This window comes from Perna viridis, chromosome 9 (genome assembly GCF_037379345.1).
Source record: "Perna viridis isolate PV_CMFRI_1.1 ecotype Kerala chromosome 9, ASM3737934v1, whole genome shotgun sequence".
In the NCBI taxonomy this organism is placed as follows: domain Eukaryota; kingdom Metazoa; phylum Mollusca; class Bivalvia; order Mytilida; family Mytilidae; genus Perna; species Perna viridis.
Genome location: NC_142453.1, coordinates 10,168,645 through 10,191,166, shown reverse-complemented (window position 1 = coordinate 10,191,166; position 22,522 = coordinate 10,168,645). Strand labels below are relative to the sequence as shown.

Here is a 22,522-nt window from a genome sequence, read left to right as displayed (position 1 = left end):
TTCTTCAGATCATGTGGGAATATAGATCATTGAAACAGTCTAAGACTGTCTATTTGCACAACGCCGCTTAACCAGCACCTCAAAAGGACAAATCAAATTTAAATATGTGCACAAACGAGTATTTATTTTGTTTTCAGCACATTGAAAGCTAATTATTGTTGCACGAAGTCGTCGATAATAATAAAAACCGTAATGAGTAGTTTGCCATCCGAACTCAAATGAAACTAAGGGGAAAGTATAACAGAGTTTGGTGGAGTGTCTTGATAGATTTGTTGTAATTTGTCAGACTTTGAGGCTACACCAAGACTTCATTGTATTTCAAGGAACGTTTATTTGTCTTCATAGCATACTATTCATGTATGATTTATTTGAGAGTATTATATAAAAGTAGAAAGACATGTATTTAATGTTACTTCTAAATTATACCCTCAATTTTATCAAAATCACCGGCTAAATCGTCAACAATTATTATAATCAGTTGGCTGTAGAATAAGGAAGAGCGTGGCAGACGTAAATCAGTCGAAGACACTATTCATGCTATTGTTGATGTGTTTATTTGAAATAAAATATGTTTAAACAAACTTGTTTCCTTGCGGTATATTGTTTTGTAATGTCAGGTTTTGTGTTTGTGTGTGTGTCTGTCTGTCTGTTTTCCCTTTCTAGTCTTATCCACGGATAAAAAAACAAAAACAAAAAACAAAACAACAAAAACCAGAACAAAAACAAAACAAACAAAACAAAACAAAACAAAAAAAGCTAATACAGATTCACTGTACTACACTGGAAGGCATACTTTCCGTGCAGAAGATTTCATAAACAATTCTAGATTGCAAGGCAGGTACATGTCACAAGCGAAAGCACAACGGGAGACACAGTAATACACGTAACATGCTTTGCTAAATTCTATTCTGGACATCCAACATCCTCTTAAGATCAACGGAACGAAAGTTTTCTAAACACAACAAGAGCATATATGTCTTAGATCTATCATGTCAGATCTTAAAACATATAGTGCTATATTGTCAATCAAAAGTGCTGAACTCGCTTCTTAGGGAAAGTAATAATTGTGCTTAATATGACACCTTATGTTACACCTGATGTAATAAACTAGTATAGAAACAATACTCTCTGTAATGACACCTTATGTTACACCTAATGTAATAAACTAGTATAGAAAAATACTCTCTGTAATGACATCTTATGTTACACCTAATGTAATAAACTAGTATAGAAACAATACTCTCTGTAATGACATCTTATGTTACACCTAATGTAATAAACTAGTATAGAAACAATACTCTCTGTAATGACAAAACATGTATTGGTCAAGCTCTTTATAAGAATGGAATAAACTCTCTATTTACACTATAAGCCATCCCCTAATTCGCCATACCCCACTGTCGTCGTTCCCCCTCTCCTTTTTAATCCTATTTTAATTTTAGTTTACTAAATTTCTAATCAAATTTTATAAGTTTAATTATTCAACAATTAAGCTACATTAAATACGATTTTGAAGAACAACCCAAGAACAAAACAAAAAACCAAAAAACTTTGTTATTGTGTCGATTTCATTTATTCGAATTCACTGTCAGTCATACCAATTCCCCACTCTTATGCCGATTACTAACCCCACCTTATCTCTACTCTCCACGAAGTTCACCGCTTACAAGAACTGTAGAGCAACACGCCTTGAGAATGAATTAATCGAACTTTCATTGTTATATTTTGATTACGATTTTCAAAGCACAACATCGAGTGAATTTATTCATTTATGCAACTGATTACATGGTACGAAGGGTTACAGTATTTGTTGAAGGTAATTGCTTAAATTATAATGCATTAGGATTTGTAACGTTTTTGTGAGAGAATGGAAACATTAAAAAATCTCGTATTAAAAGTTTCAATTTCCTTTTATTAAATTGAAACATCAGCAATGTATTTCATCGAGTTATTTTGAACTGTGGGATACCGATCCCTGAAGAAAACAAATATGGTACTTGGTCACCGTTAACGCAACAATCACATGGTATAAGTACGGCTATGCGATTATAAACAATAAAAAAATGCTATTTAATAAAAAAAAGATAAATTCATATATAAAGATTATCACATAACAGTTTTTATACCATTTTGATTTGCCCGAGGTCATGTTACCAGCCACAGAAGCCGTCATGCTTGAAGGTTAATAGCATGACCGAGCGCGTATAAAGCATATCGTGTGATAAATTCGCTGTAATTATCTGTTTATCATGTACCCCAAAAGTTAGTCAAATATCTCGCAAAACATGAATGAGAGATAACTCCATTGTTGTGACGTTCGTAAAAAAATTTACGTTTCCCTGAAATGACCGGCAAAAGTTGTGATAAGACTTCTGATCAATGACGAAGAGTCATGTAATAAATTCGGGAAATGCTTCTGTATCGGCCCGCTGTCATTGTTTGTTATTTAATATGTTTGCAAATAATATTAAATTTCAGAAATGACTGGCCAATGCTGTGATATAACTTCCGAACAATGATCGAGAGAGCCTTTATTGCCTAGCTGTGGCTTTCTTTAGCAAACCATTTGCGTTTTTAGATATATCGTCGCGTAATTTGTTTTCGTAATTTATAAAAAGTAGATCTTTATTTATAAAAAGTAAAGGATGAAAATATATACATGCAAAATCTTAATAGGCTATTGATAAACAAGCAATCGTTCTAAATTTTTTTTTATATTAAAATTAAGTAATGTTTCAAACTACTTATTATAAAAAATATCAGTATGTCAAATATTTCTTTTTAATGTTTACGAGTTCATTGCCTCTGCCTCACAGTAATGATGACAATTATATAGTTGAGGTTCAAACGACTGATATGATTTTCGTTTAGTGCATCTGATCATTCGTAATTTGCTTGTTTATTGTAAATTCAATTTTAAGGTGTTATAAGTATCTTACTTGTTCACCGTAGGTGGACCATCGATCTCAGTTACCAAAGCGATAAGGTTTCTTAAAATCATAGATAATTAACAATTATTGATAATTAACATACAAGCTGGTTTGGTTTTATAATTTCAATATCTTTAGCAACCGACGGAAGGCAGTCTGGAAGAAAATCGACATTTTTTTCAACAAAAATGCTGACACTTACACTCCTGTACATCATCTTATGTGTAACTTTTATGGTTATATCGATCGGTCAAGTAAAAAGGAGAAATGATTTGTCCAATGTCATTACAGTAGTCCAGAAAATAGGACTGAGGATATGTGAACAAAGATGTAGTACATATTCTGACTGCAATGCAATTTTCTTTAACCGGAAAAGTTTATATTGCGAATTGGTAAAGGACAAAACGTTAGCACATTATGTGGAAAATACGACTTTGACATTCTCTGATGCAGAAACTTTTGAACTGGTAAGAAGAACATAAAATGTTATGATTCATTATTGCTCACAAATGAATATTTGTCAACAACTATAAGAAACTATGACGGAAATGATTGTCCATCTATTCTTTTTCCCCTATGCATATATATTGTATGTACTTGGACAATGAATACATCATTACCTGAAAATGAAAACGCACATTTTTACAACAAAACACGAAAGAAAAGGGTAGGTGCATTTTAATTTGGACCCAAGATATGAATATTTTCTGATTTAATTCATAGTAAAATATTGAAATATAAAAGCGATGAATGACCAGTGTCATTAGTTCATTGAAATTATATATGTATATTTTTTTTATTTTTGTTTGTTTGTTTGTTAGGTTTTTTTTTATTTATTTATTTTTTATTTTATTTTATTTATTATTTTTTTTTTTTTTTGTTTCTAGACATATATTTACAGTCAGAAGCATATGTTCAAACTCAAAGACAAAACCATTATATTTCATATATGATAAACTATTTATTCAATAATGAATGTATTCTATAGATATGGAAATGTATGTTTGTTTGCATTAAATATGACTCTAAAATGACAAAAAGAGTACAAAATTGACAGTATACATGTATTTGAAATCTGGTGAACTTCAACAATTTGTTCTAACTATTTCATAGATGTCATTATGCTTTTTCAGGTGTAATGTATTGAATTCTTTAAATCAAGAAATATCTCTTTCATTACTTGCTGATTAATTTTCAGTTGTGTTTTAGGTAAATTAGTATCTGTAACCCCTCTTCATCTTTCCAACAATCGAAAATTATCGGGTGTAAAGTGATGTTTTCTGAGGAATATGTTAACACAAATACAAATTCTATAATTTGCGAGGCACTGTTTTGCCATATGTATAATCCTGTATGTAAGTATGTGAATAACACTTTTAACCCCTTAATTTGTTCTGTTTTTTTTTTTGTTTTGTTTTGTTTTGTTTTGTTTTGTTTTGTTTTTTTTTTTCACTTTTTAACCTATCCTGTCTTCATCCTTTTAATTATCACATTTTAACTGTTGCGTCTTGTGGTAGGGTCAAGTCTTCCTAACATGTACAACAACGCTAATGACAATACCATTAATTACCTAATCCTTGTCTGTGCATAGGTAAAACTCTATATTGTCTACCCTATATCACACCTCTTGCCCTATCGCATAGCCTATATCACACCCCTTTACAGACCATACTTAAAGTATGCTTAAAATATATGATACGATGAACAATCTGACATGCTGTATCAAACCTCGGCCGGTGGCCATTGGGATGATATAGCAGTCTCGGGTTGATACAGCATGCGATACAGATTTTGACACGTGATATTCAGTATATGTCATGCATTACCTACTGATTATGATAAAATTTATATTGACTACGATTCAGAAGTTAAACAACTCATATCAATTTGTATATGAAAAAAGTTTAAACGGTATTAATTACCAAATAGAAAGACAACTCAGATGGTCTCATTACTTATAAAACTCAGTTTCACAGTTAAAATGTTTCCAATAATTCGTTTTTTAAGTAAATAAATAAGTAAATGAAAAGTAAATACATGTAGCTATTTAACACTGCTTGTGTCAGTTTTCTCACTTTTAATACTTTGAATAGACTTCAATTGTATAATGTGGAAAGGTTCTTACATGTTTCTGAATAAATATGCGTAAGAAGTTTTTTCTTCATATATATGTTTTTTGTTGCCTTTTTTTTTTTTTTTTTTTTTTTTTGTCTTTTCTTATTATAAAATGGCATGATTATTTGTCGTATGTTAAAGACAGAGTTTTAAAAGAACACAAATGTACAAACATCATAAAAAAGATATTTTCGTTTTATTCTTTATTTTTAGATCAGTAATGTTTGCTGGCCGAATCCATGCTTTCGAAGACAAAAATGTGTTATTTCAAAGTCAGGGAAGCCCATATGTATTGCCTTGGGTAAAGTGTTACCTATAGTATTTACCCTCTGATGTCCTTCATAAAGTCTGATAAAGATTAGGCTTTACTACCAAATTGATAATGAAAATGAAACAAAATAAAAAAAAACACACAAACTTTAAAAATAAATGTAAGGGTGAAATCATATTGAAGAAACTGGAATTAAATATTTCAAACAATAATCATCTTTTTAATGACGTATTCATTGTCATCATCATCTGTATAGTTAGTTTAAAAATGATAGTTAGCCGAAAAATGATAATTAACAAGAAACCATCAAAGTGTTAGTTTCTGTAAGAATTTGGCCCAAAGGAATAATACCAGAAACAATAATGTAAAAAAAAACACTGATCTGACCATATAAATTCTTCAAGGATGTTTTCAATATTTAAAAAAGATCATGATTTGATTTCTTTTTCACTGGATTTGCTCAGATTTTTTTTAATATAATGTTGGAAATGATGTTTTTGTTACATTTATTTGCCATTGTAATGTCCATTTTTCTGTGCATTTCAATGAAATTATAACTCGATTTACCCAAGTGATAATTGGAAATTCTTGTCTTTTCTCCTTGATGTTAATGCATGGTACAAAAAGTCAAATAAAAATTAAGCTTTCCAAATGATAAGGTTTTCATATCATATTTTACCCACTGTCTGATTCGTTCTGGTAGAACTCTAACAAAATGGGCTTCTAGAACCGGGTTATGTTGCTTCAAGATTGAAGTCATCACTACAGAAGTTTTATGGTCGTCATCATGAACTCGTGGATTGCAGAGGACGCTTACCCTACCGGTGCACCAGTTTATATTGGAATCCTTCATAATAAGAAGACACAACCGTTTCATCTGTTAACATCATATGAAATAACAATATTCATACCAAATTGAACGTCGGTCTTATTATGTCTGGTTCCATCACATATGCATTTTATTGATATTAGTTGTAATACATCTACGATTCTAACTACATAATTTAGATATAATGTGTGATTTCTTGCTTTAAATTATATTTCATTCATTCTTTTTATTATCCTGTATAGACCTCACCTTTACGAAAGAGGAGATTAGTATCATCATTGCAGAGAGACGTTAGTTTTATAGTAATTATGAGCCTGTTTATGAGAAAATCATGCAATACTGGAAAAAATGATCCGAAAGTCATTTTGGAATTGCCGTAAAATTTATATTAGGAATGAAAGAAGGTCATAAGAGATTCCGAAAAATGCATATGATAATGACCAGTCTTTGTTCTATTTTTAGTAACAGTCGTTTTTGTGTGTTAGGGGCATTTATTTGGTGATGTGCCGGATTTCATGGTCAAATTTGGGCCACATTCATCAGTTATTAATGTTGGCTTTGTTGTGTTTAGAGTCAAAATTGTATGTGAAGTTGTTAAATTTACATTCATAGAAGTGGAAAATAGTCAAATAGCCTTATGTGAAAATTGGCTGTGTGACAAAGTTCTGAAAATTGAAGACAATTTTCATAAGACTTGCCATTGACAACCAAAAAGCCTATACAAGCTAAAATAACGCTTAAAAATTACCATTGTTGCAATCAAAAGGTAGAAACTGTATTATATTTATATGCTATAAAGTTTCATGCTGGGCATTTCATATTTTCATGCCCCGTGCAGGTCCTGCTGTCAAAAGAATAGCCCTGCAGCAGCGCTAAGCTTGTCGTAAAATGCGACTAAATAGTGCTCAGAAACCTAGCCGGGGAGCTAGGGCGCTCTGCCCACAGAGCAACTGGGATGTGTGCCTCAGGTGGTGGAATGGTGTACCCCTGGCGTGTTACATGCTGGGATTGTCAGGTATAATACGGAAAACCTGACCGCAAACCATAATGGTGCACCGTGTTGGGAAAGATGCCACGTTCCTCGCACGTTAAAGAACCATACTGTGGTATTCTCCCGGAGTAGGAACCATAGGGCTCCGCCACAGGAGGCTAAATTGCCCGACCCTAACCACCTCTCCCTATTTCTATTGGGAATCAAAATTTGTCGACCCCACTGTCCTTGTGTCCCATCCCTTTTTCATTTCATCATCAATTTCATGTTCATCGTCTGAATATAGCTGAAATATTGCTGCTCGGACGTTAAACCCCAACAAACAAACAAACAAACAAACATATTTTCATTTTTTTTTTTCAACATGTAAAATAAAGGTATTTTTGGTGAAAATGAGACAATTCTTAAGCGATTTGTTCAGCCATAATGCAAGATATATAAATATTCCTATTCATATTTTATATAAGTACAGAAATAATGTATTTCAAATCATTTAAACACAGCAGAACGTATAAAACTCACTGAATACAATTTTCTTAGAATCCAAATGTTCGGGCCGAGTTAGTCTTGGTAAGATGTAGTCCAGTGCATTGGGAAAAGGTTTCCGTCCCCTGTACGTGTATTCCCCCTAAAAATGGCTATTTTTTAGTTAATGATTTATTCATAAGTACATACTGACATGAATTGAAATGTGTTCTTATATTCCGAATTACATAGAACAAATGTATCGCAAATTATTAGTCGGGATGTACGTCGTTCCTAAGTATACAAAGGACCGATCATTTTATAAATGCCTTTCAGTCAAGGAGAAAATCTTGTTTATATATTTTCGATATTCATTAACAGTACATCACATGCATGTACAAATGGACATCATACTTTTACTGTTGTTGCCTTCATTGGATAACGATTAGTTTATGAAGGTACATCGGTTAACCGAAGTGAAAGAAGAGGACCTGCAAGTGCAAATCATTGCATTATTTTAAATGTCATACAAAAAGTATATTTGCATATTCATCATTGAACATATGAGCTGGGACAAGGACACACTGTTTGTGCATAAAAGATGAACTAATCGAAGGAAAATGGAACGATTAAAGGCATATTACTGATTGTTAGGTAAGGTACTTATAGTTTTGTTGTACAAATACAAATATTTTAATGTACCAACACATTTATAATAAATAGTCATGACATATAAATAGACAATGGTTGAAACAAGTATACTCAACATGCCCAATATGTGTAGAAGTTTAAAAATAACAAAATGAATAAAATGAAAACAGGGTAAAATATATAAGATTAAGACCGCTAACTTTTCATTCATTTTTGAAAATTTTTTCCTATTAAAATCTGTTGAAAGGCGAATTAACATATTTTACAAAGAGTTTAGCATTTACAGATTATTGGGGTCCAAAGTGCACACGCATGGCAGAAATCTTTTATTATAATTATTATTATTTTTATTATTATCAGATTTTGTAACTTATTTATTACATGTGGATTCCTCATGAAAATCCCTGCCTAAATTTTTCAAATTTCAGATATCTCTTGTGGTTTTGGGTTATAGGGATTTAAGTTCAACTTCAAATATTGTGCAATATTGCGCAAAAACCAGTTGAGCTGTAAGTCACTTTATTCAAAAACTAACATTGTGTCTACACTTGCCCAAAGTGGGCAGAGTTTAACATGTTGTAGTCGTATTATGCTCTGCGCTGCAAAACTTTTTACTTAACTATAAATTAGAGGGTAACATCATAAGGTTTCATACCGATTGGATCCCCACACACATGGATGCATGTCCATGTATATGTGGTTGCTACGAACAAGACTTAATTTGCCCCATCTGTTTAGGGTTTGACCTCTACAGAGAAGTTTAGCAGCAATGGAGTATTTTATTTTTTGTATATATTGCTATGCTGAATTTGAGCAGATCCAGAGGTTTGCAAAAGGTGAAAAACCCTTACCCAATTTTTTCCTCAAGAAAAATGTGGATAAAAACAACCAGTACAAGTACATATTTATATTCACTGCAATGCTAAAGAACAAATATGCTTGGTAGTTTATTTGAATTCTTTCTAAATATTTTAGTGTCGTCGCATACAAAATATAACATTTTTATAATTAGAAGTTAGAATTTTATAAGAGGTATGAACCACATGGGGTCTACATGGATCAGCCTAAATGTACATGTATGTCAATAAATTCTGGTAAACATATATACGAATCCAGTCTCTACAATGTAGAATGCACATGCATGTGACATTTGATGTATACATATATCTACATGTACATGTATTTTTAATCAACAACTAAATGTTAAGTACATGTAATGAGGTATTAAACTACCTAATGTAGTTGTGTATGTTTTAAGCATGGGTTTTATAGTGCTCTTTCAAATTGATTGATACTAGTTCAAAATGTGCATGTAGAGCAAATTTATTTTATAAAAAAATATAAAGCCTTGTTCTTTCTGTTTCAGGTAAAGAAGCTTAAATACATTTTATTCATTGTTGTGTGATTTGCGAGACTGATACAGACACTGTCATGGGCCATGATTGATGCACTACAAGTATTGTAGAAGATGATGGAGGAAATACATTGTAACCACACATCTACGACCAGGTTAAGCACCAAGTAGACAATCATTCAAGATTTTAACTTTAATGTGTACATGTAAAATGACTATCTGATATTTAGGAGACATTGTTACTGCCTTTATAGATGTTTTACAATAAATTTAAATAAAAACCCTGCAAGCGTTTAAGGTCATTAACTCTGGAAAGCTATATTCTTTTGATTATCTACCCACATGCCGAATATGAAAAGGCTACAGCTATTTGCATATGTCCAAAGATAACAGAATGATCATATTTACCGGGACACAGTTTGTTACAATAGAAACAGCCACATTGAACACAAAATTTTACCTGAAGGTCAAAGTGCAAGGTCTATTGTCACAAATTCTGGTATTCAACACATCATTCTACCCACATGCCAAATATCAAAAGTCTATCTTGAAAGAAAAACAAGTTAAAGAGAAAAATCATTGACATGGTTTAAAAAGGGGCAGATGGACGCACAGACAGATTGAGGATTGTAGGGCATCCACCATATTTTGATACTACTTTAATTTAGATTTTTGTACTTTTGTATTATCATGTTTTACCTTCTCCAACAATTTTCTTTACCCTTAAAACTTGTTAAAAGTGTTATTTTAGGAAATACAGGGTAATGAAATGTGGTAAAAATGATAATTTTCTAAATGTTGGCAAAGTCAAATATTTTTTTTCAAAGCCATTATTAGAACCTATTTATGCGTTGTGTTTAATAGAGTTAAATACATTTAGCTGAACAACACTGGTTTAGAAAAGGGCAATTATAGGCTTAATACCTAACTTTAGATCTTCTTTTGCATATCTCAACCATGAAAAGTTACCATTTTTCAAGGGAATTTCCTTTTAAAAAATGGCGGCAGTATCTCCGCCATCTTTAATTTTTCGAAAAAAATATTTTGCAATTATAATGGGGTCCTACCAGATGCACTAAAGTTTATATGTCATTGCCAATATCACTTTCGGACGGTTTTGCATGGTTTTCTCATGGACAGCCTCTTAATATGTTATAAAGTAGATTACTTTAAAAGTTAAAAGAGGAAATGAAGTATCAGGGCATGTGCATGTTTATTACATTCATATTATATATAATTGTTTTCTGGACTGATTTCTACAAATACTTTGAGGAGATTATTGAATGATCCATGTCGTCTTCTTAACAAAAATACTTAATAACGATTTGATCTGTATCTGTTTTTGTTTTTGAAAAGTTATCAGGGGAAACAATATTTTAGGGAAGCTCAAAAGAATTCATTCCAAGGATAACACAGAGACAGAAAGATAGACACATACAACAACGAAAAACTGTGAATAAAAATAAATCAATCCCTGCCCCGTATTAGTACAACATAAAGACTTCTTCTTTTACACGACCGGTGTTTTATACCCTGTCCCTGTTATAGTAATACCTGTCACAGCTGGATTTATAGTTGTAGTTCTTTCCGATTTCCACTCAAATAAAATTTGGCAACAAATTATTCGTTTCCCTGAAAAAAGGAACTAAAATGAGTAACCCGTTCCCGTATAAGTTCCCCTAACCCATATTTTATTTTGTTAATTTCTGCATCTTTATTTGATATGTGAACCACGCTCCATAAATTGGAATATAACTTTAAAGTTCTTATGGACGCCGTCGAGGACTATGCAAGAAAATGGATAAAACGAGAACAAGAAGACATTGATTCTCTGTCAGAGTGGTTGAAGGCCGTGAGGTCTTTAATTTTGAAACGAATGAAAGTTTTAAGTAGGTCAATGAGTGCTAAGGCTACATCATTTTTCAAAGACCCCGATGTAACAAAAACATTGTCTACTATATATGACAAGTATGTTGTCGTACCAGCAGACAAAGCCCAAAACAACATTGTTTTTTTTGTCTGCAAAACGTTTTATATCCAATGTTTATTATCAGAGGTAGACGTAGAATATAAAAGACCTGGTTTTTCACAATCTTTCCAAAGAAGAGATTGTGAAAAACCATACATCTGTACTATCCTCTTTTGGTCTCTCTACCAAGGACGATGATTGTGATTTACCGTCTATGTACTGGATTCCTAAACTTTACAAGAATCCATATAAACAACGTTTCATAGCTGGATCTCCAAACTGTACCACCAAACCTCTTCCAGAACTTTTAACTTCTATACTCACAACTGTCAAAGAGGGTCTACAGTCCAACAACAACATTTGTTACTCCCGTAGTGGTATTAATTCAATGTGGACCCTGAAAAATTCGAAAGATCTTTTGGAGACAATCAGTTCAAGATTATTATCTGAATATAATAGCATTAAAACCTATGATTTTTCAACACTGTATACTTCCATTCCCCATACTCAGTTAAAATCCCGACTTAAAAATATTATACATCGTTGTTTTTCCAAAAAAGATTGTACACCTAGATACAAATATATAGTTCTTGGTAGAGATTCCTCATACCTTGTAAGAAATAATTCCAAATCATCTTCCAAATATACAGAGGAAGATGTTTACAAAATGCTGGAATATTTAATCGACAACATATTTGTCCAGTGTGGTGGACGTGTTTTTCAACAAATGGTCGGCATCCAATGGGAACAAATTGTGCCTCTTTACTAGCTGACCTATTCCTTCACTCTTATTAGGCTGACTTTATAGCTGATCTGATCAGAAAGAAAGAATATTGTTTAGCTAGATCCTTCAATCTCAGTTTCCGCTATAAAGATGACGTGTTATCTTTAAACAATCCTAATTTCGGGGAATTGATACATCACATCTACCCAAAAGAACTTGAGATAAAGGATACTTCAGACACTGTGAAGTCAGCCTCATATCTTGGCCTACACTTAGAAATCGATGGTAAAGGAAAACTATTGACCAAACTTTACGACAAACGTGATTGCTTTTCATTCAGAATTGTCAACTTTCCTTTCATCTGTGGCAACATCCCTTCGGCTCCTGCGTATGGGGTGTTCATATCACAACTCATACGTTATGCCAGAGCGTGCCGAAACTACGCAGACTTTTTGTATCGCGCTAGAACTCTAACAAATAGGCTTCTGGAACAGGGTTATGTTGCAACACGATTGAAGTCATCACTACAGAAGTTTTATGGTCGTCATCATGAACTCGTGGATCGTTATGGTGTATCCATCAGCACCATGAAAACTGATTTATTCAACGGGTCATGGGTTTCCTTTCCTCGTTTGTCTCAACAGGACTTGAGCAACTCGGCGGGTGTTTCTAGAAAAGCAGAGGACGCTTACCCTACCGGTGTACCTGGTCCATGCTCCCAGTTTTTAGTGGAGTCCGAGTTGCTCATTTACCTTTGTTACTTTGTATGTATGATTTTAGTTGCTTTATGTTCTTTGTTGTGTATGTCTGTTTTCCTGTCTGGTCTTTGTCCCTGGATTACATTCTTTTGATTACCGCTATAACCTTGGTTTCCTTGATTATTCTCTCCCAGCTAACATTTACAAAATGTCATAGCAGTTGGAGTAGAAGGAAGGATTTAATTTGTTTTTCTTCGAGTTTTTGTTTTCAAAAGGTCTGAAATGTTGAACCGGCACTCTATATCACATTAGAACATCAGAATATTATTAAAGTATTCATGGGCGATAAATGTAGAACACATAAAACTCGGTTATTATACCTTCTTTTTGTCACAATTCTTTGGTTGTGTGGAGATTGATGCTGGGTATGGTTTTAAGGAACCATATCAAATCTTTCAAAACTTTATCCAAAGTTTTCAATTGAAGTTTTAAACTGTAATTTTTAAACTGTAATTTTTGTGAGTGGCTGGCTAACTTTTAGACCCTTTAAAATCAGATGACTAATCAAACAAGTAATATTAAAAATATGTACATATTTTTTTACCAGAATTGTATTCAGACTATAACATTCCGTTGTAATGATTATGTAAGTAAAAAACAAAAATAAAAAACATTTAGGTACTGGAAAAAATCTTAGACCTTACATGCCATGACCGATAGACGATAATGTATTTCAAGTATATATGTGTAGGTCATCGATAGAGTAAATTAAATGACATGTGAATAAGCTACCGACAATGGTTAAAAAGTTACTTATAATAGCCAAAGTAACACGTACAAAGAAACAATAAACACATGGCTCACCTACTCTTACAAACAAATTTCCCGATTATTATCACTACTCTCAAATCTCGATAAAAAAAATCGTAAAGTAAAATTGTTTCAGTACAGGGCTACAATGAATTAAAGCTATGCATTTGGGCGTCACATTTTCAAATCATTATTGACGAAAATAACTTTGTTGTGCTATATTCTATCCATGGCTATTTTGTTTGATTAAATAACTATTTCAGAGCTTGTTAGTCAAAATATCGCATCCGGAAAGCCGACGTTTCAGTATCCTGAGTACTTGGATGCACTTCATAAATCGGCAAATGCAGTTGATGACAATTTTACAACATTTTCTCACACGAGTGTTTTTAACGAGGCTATGCATGACCAAAATCCTTATTGGGCGATTGATCTTCTCACTGAAGTCCTTGTTAACAAAGTTCTAATTATAAATAGGTCCGATTGCTGTGGTATGTATCTAGACACCTCTTTAAACGTAACACCAAGATAAATATAATTGAAAGGTATAGTATAAAGTAAGCATTGTCTCATACAAACTTTCATTTTCGTGATATTTATAGAATATATATATATATCATTGAATTAAATCATTGTTGTATATATGATAATTCTGAGATAGGCGCGTGTGTTTCTGGTTAATGATTTATAAAATACATTTTTAAGACTTTTATCTAATATTATAAACAGTACAAATTTAGAAACATATCATAAATTAATGTAATAAAATACAAAATAATTATCGTGGGAAAAGTGTGTATGTTACTTATAACATGTTACGGTACAACTTAGATTATAACGGTGAATATAGCTATTAACGTAAAAGTACACGCGTATAAGCATGTATCGTTCGTTATTTAGACATAGGCAACTGATTTAAACACTCACAAAAGGCTGTATCACACTTTGGATGTATATCTATGTGAGTTGTTCCATTTACTGCTTGTTCCAATCTCATGTTTATTTTTGAAGACTTTGGTAATTTTCTATGTGTTGTTTAATATCCTTTCGTATTTTCCGTTCAGGTGAAAGACTACGTAACTTGGATATCACTGTTGGACCCACTGAGAATTATCAACAGATGATTTGTGGTCATTTTATTGGCCCAGGATATACTGGACAAAGGATAGAAATACCGTGTACCGACACTCTGTTAGGGCGGTATATAAAGTTGGTCTTAACAAAACCAAATGCAACATCCTTCTTGCATATCGCCGAAGTGTCAATATTTGCATATGTATAGATTTTTTAAATTGCTGGCTATATGTTTCTATTATATGATTTCATACAAAGGTATAAGTGGTCTTGTCTTACAATTAATAAATCTCGAAACCATTTGGGTTTTGTTTTTCAAAGATATGACTTATAATCTGATATTGAGTCGTAGGAAAAACACCAATTAAAACAAAAACAAATGATATGTAATGTAAGACACATTAAACTAAATGAAGGCTGTTTTGAGATCCATTCTAACATGTTTCATGCGTTTACAGTTGACCTTCCACCATATGTGCTGATTGAAATTATGAGGACTATAACTACTAATGTTAGCATCTACAAATGAACTTGAACTATAAAATAAGAAATCAAATTACTGACAGTACACATGCAACTGGAATATACAATTCTTGAAAATCATGAAGATCACTATAGGGCGTGTGAGCTATTGCCATCACTTGGCGCCCATCGTCATCGTCGTTAACAATTATTGGAACCTCTTCTCCTCTGAAACTCCTGGGCCAAAAAGAACCAAACTTATTGATATTTCTTATGGTATTCTGCGTCAAAATCATGACATGGCCGTTAAAGTGTTCAGCACGACAAGATCTATCTGTGGTCAGCTATGTGTGTGAATATGTTAAGCCATGTTGGAGTTATTGTCCTTTTTCGACGTTTTTTTCTCGCTATTTTTATGTTATTACCTAACAAAATATTCTTACTCCGACACTACTGGACCAATTAAAACCAAACTTTGTATGTCTTTTAGACGATTTTTAATTATGTGGAGACTATTGTTCCATAGAGAAACATGACCGCCGTTAGTAAAAGTAGAACATATTGGAGTAAGAGTGACCGGCCTGATGGAACTATATGTAGTCAATTTTTTTTGCGTAAATCTTTTAGACCATGTTGTATTACTACTTTTAACGAAGTCTTTTTGCAATTTTCAATGTCATTAAATTGATATTGATTGAGTGAAAATTGATTTGATTGTTCCTTATGTCTGAGAACAAGGCAGTTGTATCAAAAACAAAAAACAAAAAACAAAAACAAACAAAAACAAAAAACAGACAATAGAATTTGGTCATAAGTCGGGTGAATGGTTAAGGTTCTTGAAGCCTCTAGTTAATTAACTGTTTTCACTTTGAAAAGTCAGTGAAAATAAATGGTTGGTGCCTTTCGTGGATGGTATGTTGCAGAAACATTCATCACAAAAACAAATAGTATTATTTCGGGTTTGTGAATGCTTTAAATGATAAGTTCTGTCTCATGTTGAGGCAATTTTTTGCAGGTTTGGGAAATCATTCTTCTTATTGTCAACTTTCCTTTCATCTGAGGCAACACTCTTTTGGCCCTTCGTAATGAATTGTCCTATCTAAACTCACACGTTAGGTCAGGGCTTGTCGAAACTAAGCGGACTTATTTTCACCGAGCTACACTACTTATAATGAGGCTTCTGAAATAGGGTCAAGATCAAAGTCATTACTATAGAAGTTTTATGGTCGTCATCATGAACTCGTGGTTCATTATGGAATAACAATCTGCATCATGAGACACGATTTTTTCACCGTACTTTTTTTTTATTTTTCGTTCTTCTTCCACGGAGGTAACAAACTCGACTTTTTTTAAAGCAGGGGATGCTTACCGCAACTGGTCTATGTTCCAAGATTTTAGTGTAATCAGTTACTTCTGTTTCTGTGTAAGTGTTATTTTGTTAATTTCATGATCTTTGTGTTGTTTATAGCCTTCAGAATATATTTTTTGTTCCCTTGATTTCTTTGTTTCCAAAATGGTCTTGAATAAGTTTAAACATTCACCCCTTTTCCTCATTTGAAATGTAGATGCTAAATAAATGATTTTAATGTAGATAAACATTTTTGGAGTTACAGTTTTTAAATCGAAAATTGCAAAATGCATGTTAAATTAACAATATCTGAAATTTTGAAATTTGAAACATTCATAGTTTTACGAATATGTCATTACTGCTACCCTATAATTGATAATTAAGCACCTGAAATGAGCAGATATTTTTTGTGCAACGATATTTGGCAGGGCAGGTTGCAGAGTAAATTTCGAACGTCAAACACTGTTTTGGAGCTTAATGCTGATCCTTAAGATGTTGGCTAATGTTCAGACCATTATGAGAAGAGTGGCCGTCAGTTTTTCACCTTTAGAGATTTGAAATAAATCGAATACTTATCTTGAATATAGTTGAAATAAGTCAAATATTTATCTGATATATATAGAATACTATTTTGTTTGATTTTGTTTGTTATGTTTTTGTTTATTTTCAAGTGAATCAGTGGAGTCGTTACACCGGTAGACACAGTAAAGTCAACTCAACATTTTCGTTATTTATATCCTATTTATAATCACAAAGGTTTCGCTAGTTGTTTAAGAATAACACACACACACAATCCTGCTTTAAATTGTTAATATGTTAAATGTACCTAGATATGAACTATTTGCAGTGTTCAATTGAATTCTACCAGCAGTCCATTATATTATCTATAAGATTATTTACATTTTGCAGAAAGTAGCACAAATCAGATTTATTTGTTAAAAAAAACTACAAAGTAGTAAACTAAAAAATGTGCAACATTCGCTCAAATGCCTATGATATCAAAGTAACAGAGGTATATGTAAAGTCGGTTTCTGTCTGTATAAGTTAAATTATATCGAAGTCCGCCAAACTAGTGTACCAAGAAGTCAAGACCAGTCATGGCTTTCATGAGGACACAAGAGCAAAATGCATACATTGAAATTAATTTGTAATTTTTCAACAATTATAGGTTTGAAAATCGATCTTATTAAGTATATTACTCGGTGGAGGAATTATCGCGACTTTTTCCTATTTGGTTAAATGATCGACACTAAAGTAATATCCTGTTTAAATATGTTGAATTTTTAACTTTCTCGACACATTTCAAAATCGTAATTTTATCATAATTTACTTTTCGGTAACATAATACGTTTGAACACATGTTTAGCCTCTGTTAAAAAGTGTTACATTATTTCATGGCACACGCATGCAAAGTAACATACTGACACTAGCAGCTTGGTGTTAATTTGTTTGTTTGTTTTTTGGGGTTTAACGTCCGAGCAACAATATTTCAGCTATATTCAGACGATGAACATGAAATTGAAATTGATGACAATGAACATGAAATGATGATGAAATGAAAAAGGGATGGGACACAAGGACAATGGGGTCGACAAATTTTGATTGCCAATGGAAATAGGGAGAGGTGGGTAGGGTCGGGCAATTTAGCCTCCTGTGGCGTAGCGTAGCGCTGCTGCAGGCCTATTCTTTTAACACCCGGGCCTACACAGGGCGCTTGGTGTTAATGGGATATAAATCCTATTAAGGGAGAGGGTACATGGGGCCATGTAGCGTCTACTAAAAAAAATTGTCTTCCTTTTGTAAACTAATTTTTTTGCCGTTTTTTTTTTTAAATCAAAACAATTTGTTTCATCTTATTTTTTCAACAAAATAATAAAAAGAAAACTTTTTTTTGTTCAGAAACCATCATAAGAAAGTTATATGTTGAATAAAGTAAAAACGAGTAGACTTGAGTTTTTTTTTACATTATTTGTTTAAGTTATAAAATAACAATTTATAGGAGTTTAGAAGAAACTTGGCCAAAGACGCACACAAAGAATGATGTTTTCTTTCTGTTTAATATGTATCTCTTGTGTTTTATGTAATTGATATCAAATTGATCTTCAGAGCCTGACGAGAATGTGCGAAAAAAAATCATAAGCCACGATATGATACAGTTATGTATTTATCCTCGTAAAGAATCTTTATTTCTATGCATTAAACAGCTATAAGTAACCAATCATTTTTTGTTTCTTGTGCCGTAGTGTTTTTCAATAAATATTAACATAGTTAACGACACACTTAACTTATATATAATTCGGTAATCATAGAGAGTGTGTTCTGAAAACGGAATAATTAGAGAGGAGACACATAGAAACCATATGTTACCACTGTTTCCTCGATTACATGGTTTCACAGCATGACAAGCATTCAAATGTCATTGATGTTTCTTCAACTAAACTTCAGAACGACAGACAGACAGATCCCTATTTTGTTAGCACAACAGGTAAAGTAAAAAAGCACGTGCAATTATTTATATAATAGTTGTAGATAAACTGGTCAATATCGTGATATTTAAGATTGCCCACAGGACAGTGGTATTAACTAAGACCGTGATAATGACCGAGCTGTAGGCAGTCAATACCACTGTCCTACGGTCAGTCTAAATGTCATAATATTGACCAGAGTATCAACAATTATCCTCAATTTTTTTTATCAGAAAGCCATGCAAATCGTGTTTCTGCATATAAACATTGACAACTGCTTGATCAGGAATGCGTTACAATAAGGGGACGTAACTCTAACTTCGTAACCGGCATTATCACCATATGGTATTGACTGGTAAAACTTTATAGTGCAGGTTAATTAATACCACGTGAAAAGGTTTTATAATTGAAATTACTGATTTTTCGCTGATATGAAATAAAATTCATTATTGATAAAATTATCATTTCTTTTAGCAGAAACCAATGCAAATGATATTTACGAAGTCTTAAGATATATAAATGAGACAAATAACAAATTACACTTTTTATTAGATTCTCGAAATTTCATCATACATAATTCCGTAATCACCCACTGTCTTCCCCGCCCATCGACGGAAGCCGAAAACCTGTTGCTTTAAGAACTTTTGGTATTCATTAGTCACAATAATGGGGAGAAAAAGGGAAGTCACGAATCTCAGAAATGATACAACACTTCAATATTAGGTCAAATAAAAAATCAAGACTGGTCTTGTGGTGTTTAAGAATAAGAAATACAAGTGAATATTGCGGGTTTTTGTTACGCATGAATCACTTTATAAATGATTGCTATGAAGACTGCTATTTAATGCTACTACTTATTTCTGTCTAACTCATAAGGATAAATAAAGACTTGATCGGACGAGGAACGGCAAATACTAAGTACAATACTGACAATGTAAGCTTATTGTTCGTAATCAATTATCCTACCAACAGAAACTTTTGTACTGGAATTGTGAATTACGCGTTGTGTCTGATAGGTTTATTGTGACGATCGTCTCCGGGAAGTTTTGATCTTTTGTTGATAAATACGTTGTTGGTCTGTACGTAATCGTTCACAAGTTTCTGAATAAAACTGCAAATCTTTAACAACAACAACAATAAACAAATAATTGTTCACAATTGAAGTAACAGGTATGCTTGCTTATTTACAAAAAAAATGTCAGAATGTCCTGACAGGTTCAGTCTTTGAACCGATCCGCGCAACGAATTGACGGATCGCTGACAGATAGATAACCGATGACCGGTGACCAATCTGTTCGCAGTTTTGTTATGTAAAACGACTGATGATCTGTTTGAAATAAATGTGGAATAAAGTATAAAATTTGATGTTTAAATCCATTGCATTATATAAATATGTGTAAAATGGAAGAAAACAACGAAAACCATAAAATACACTGACCACTCTGTGGTCACGTGATGCGATCACTGGTTTAATGGATCGATTGGAATGACGGATCGATGATTGTTCGGTGATCGATGACCAATAGCTATTTTTGCGATCTTGTAAAATGTATTCACTTCGAATGTGTAATCCGAGATCGCGACTATAAAGGGTAATTGGAATAAGGCATGGGGCATGCGAGGAATAGGAATCGGATTAAGTAATATGCAGATGAAGCGAAGAGACAAATTTATCCAAGAAGGATAGCTGGCATTGATCTTTTTATATATAATACACAGAGGACGCTTACCCTACCGGTGCACCTGGTCCATGCGCCCAGTTTTTAGTCGAGTTCGAGTTGCTCATTTCTCTTTACTACTTTGTATGTATGAGTTTATTTGCGTTGTGTTCTTTGTTGTGTATGTCTGTTTTCCATGTCTGGTCTTTGCCCCTTCTTTTGATTACCGCTATAACGTTGGTTCCCTGTATTATTCTCTCAACAGACTGCACTTAATTTCAATTATACATTTCATTTGCAGTCTAAAACAAAACTATATTCAAAAAGCAGTAGACTTTAGGAGAGATCAATTGTGTCCATCAATGTTTTTCTATTTTTTTAATTCCATGTTTTGAAAATGTGACTTTACTTGCTCATTTATTTTTGTTACTTTGTATGTATGGTTTTACTTACTTTATATTCTTTGTTGTGTATGTCTTTTTTCCATTTGTTTGATTAATTGTTTTCCTTTTTAATAGGAATGATTGTACATCGAAATGACTCTTATTCCTTGTTTAGGTGACATAGAAATGTGGATGTTCGTACATACTAAAAACTGCTTTTTCAGTGTGATCTACCATATGTAATTTTACACTCAATAAGGAAATAAGGTAAACAGTTTCTACGACTACTTACATACTGATGTTCCATTTAGCTGTGATTTGTATTCGAACATGCGTGAATGCGTGCTGTTAAACTGTCCTTAAATATGTAATCTTACATGTAGCCGGTATAGGTACATGCGACACAGCTCTGCTGAAAAAGATCATAAATCTTGTGTTAGTCATTCGATTTTTTGTTGTTGTGCAATCATAATTCAAATGTTACATTTTATTTGATATTTCAATACACGAATCTGTGATATAAATAATGATATTATTTGGATATTCATAATACTAAAACTGTTAACAAAACTTTATGTTAACCAATATACCTGTCTTTTAAGAAATTATGAGTTGTAGTTTACAAGTACATGTAACATTAGCAAATGCTTTATTTAAAGTATCTGATTTTAATAAATGTCACACCCAATCACTTTGTTTTGACATCAAAATATTTACGTATAACACAGTGACTAAATCTTCGATAGCATTTTCGTCTTAAAATTATATTTACGACTTTTAAATATAAATATTGAACACACATGAATAAGTCTATTGACACACACGAACGCCCATCAATCTCTTCACGAAAAGAAACAAACTCAAACCAACATGATATAAACTAAACCCTGCAAAGGCCACTAAGCAAAAAAAATATAGACACATTACGCCGTATACTAATTGTGATAAACATATAATTACGGCATTACACAAACTGTCATATACATAATGTCTGTTGAAATTGGAAACAAAATTAAGATAATCATGCAATTGTCCAAATTTTCAGAGTATTAGACGTTGATAAATAAAGAAAACAACAAGTTGGGGTTGATTAAATTACCAAGTTTGCGGTAGTATTATATGTACTAAGTACGCTGTCAAGATTTATTTAAACATAAACACTGTTATTGTGAGCGTTCAATATCTTGTTACGACGAACATTTATTCAACGATTTTTAAAGTTTTTTTTTTACCTGCAGTATACGATGATTCCACCATTCAATTACAATAATCAAAGCCAAGTAGATAGAAGCCGTAAGTTTATGTTATCCATAAAGTCATTGGTT

The 22,522-nt window shown here is 32.6% G+C and overlaps 1 protein-coding gene across 1 annotated transcript; it reads left to right on the top strand.

Moving 5' to 3' along the window:
• Positions 1–2,974: 2,974 nt before the first annotated feature.
• On the top strand, positions 2,975–14,965 carry LOC148606634 (uncharacterized). The gene is made up of 5 exons (XM_088546484.1): positions 2,975–3,397; positions 5,259–5,346; positions 6,388–6,435; positions 14,071–14,352; positions 14,872–14,965. Exons 1-4 carry the CDS (start codon positions 3,119–3,121, stop codon positions 14,337–14,339), a joined length of 684 nt encoding a protein of 227 aa, XP_088402610.1. The 5' UTR covers positions 2,975–3,118; the 3' UTR covers positions 14,340–14,352; positions 14,872–14,965.
• Positions 14,966–22,522: the final 7,557 nt, after the last annotated feature.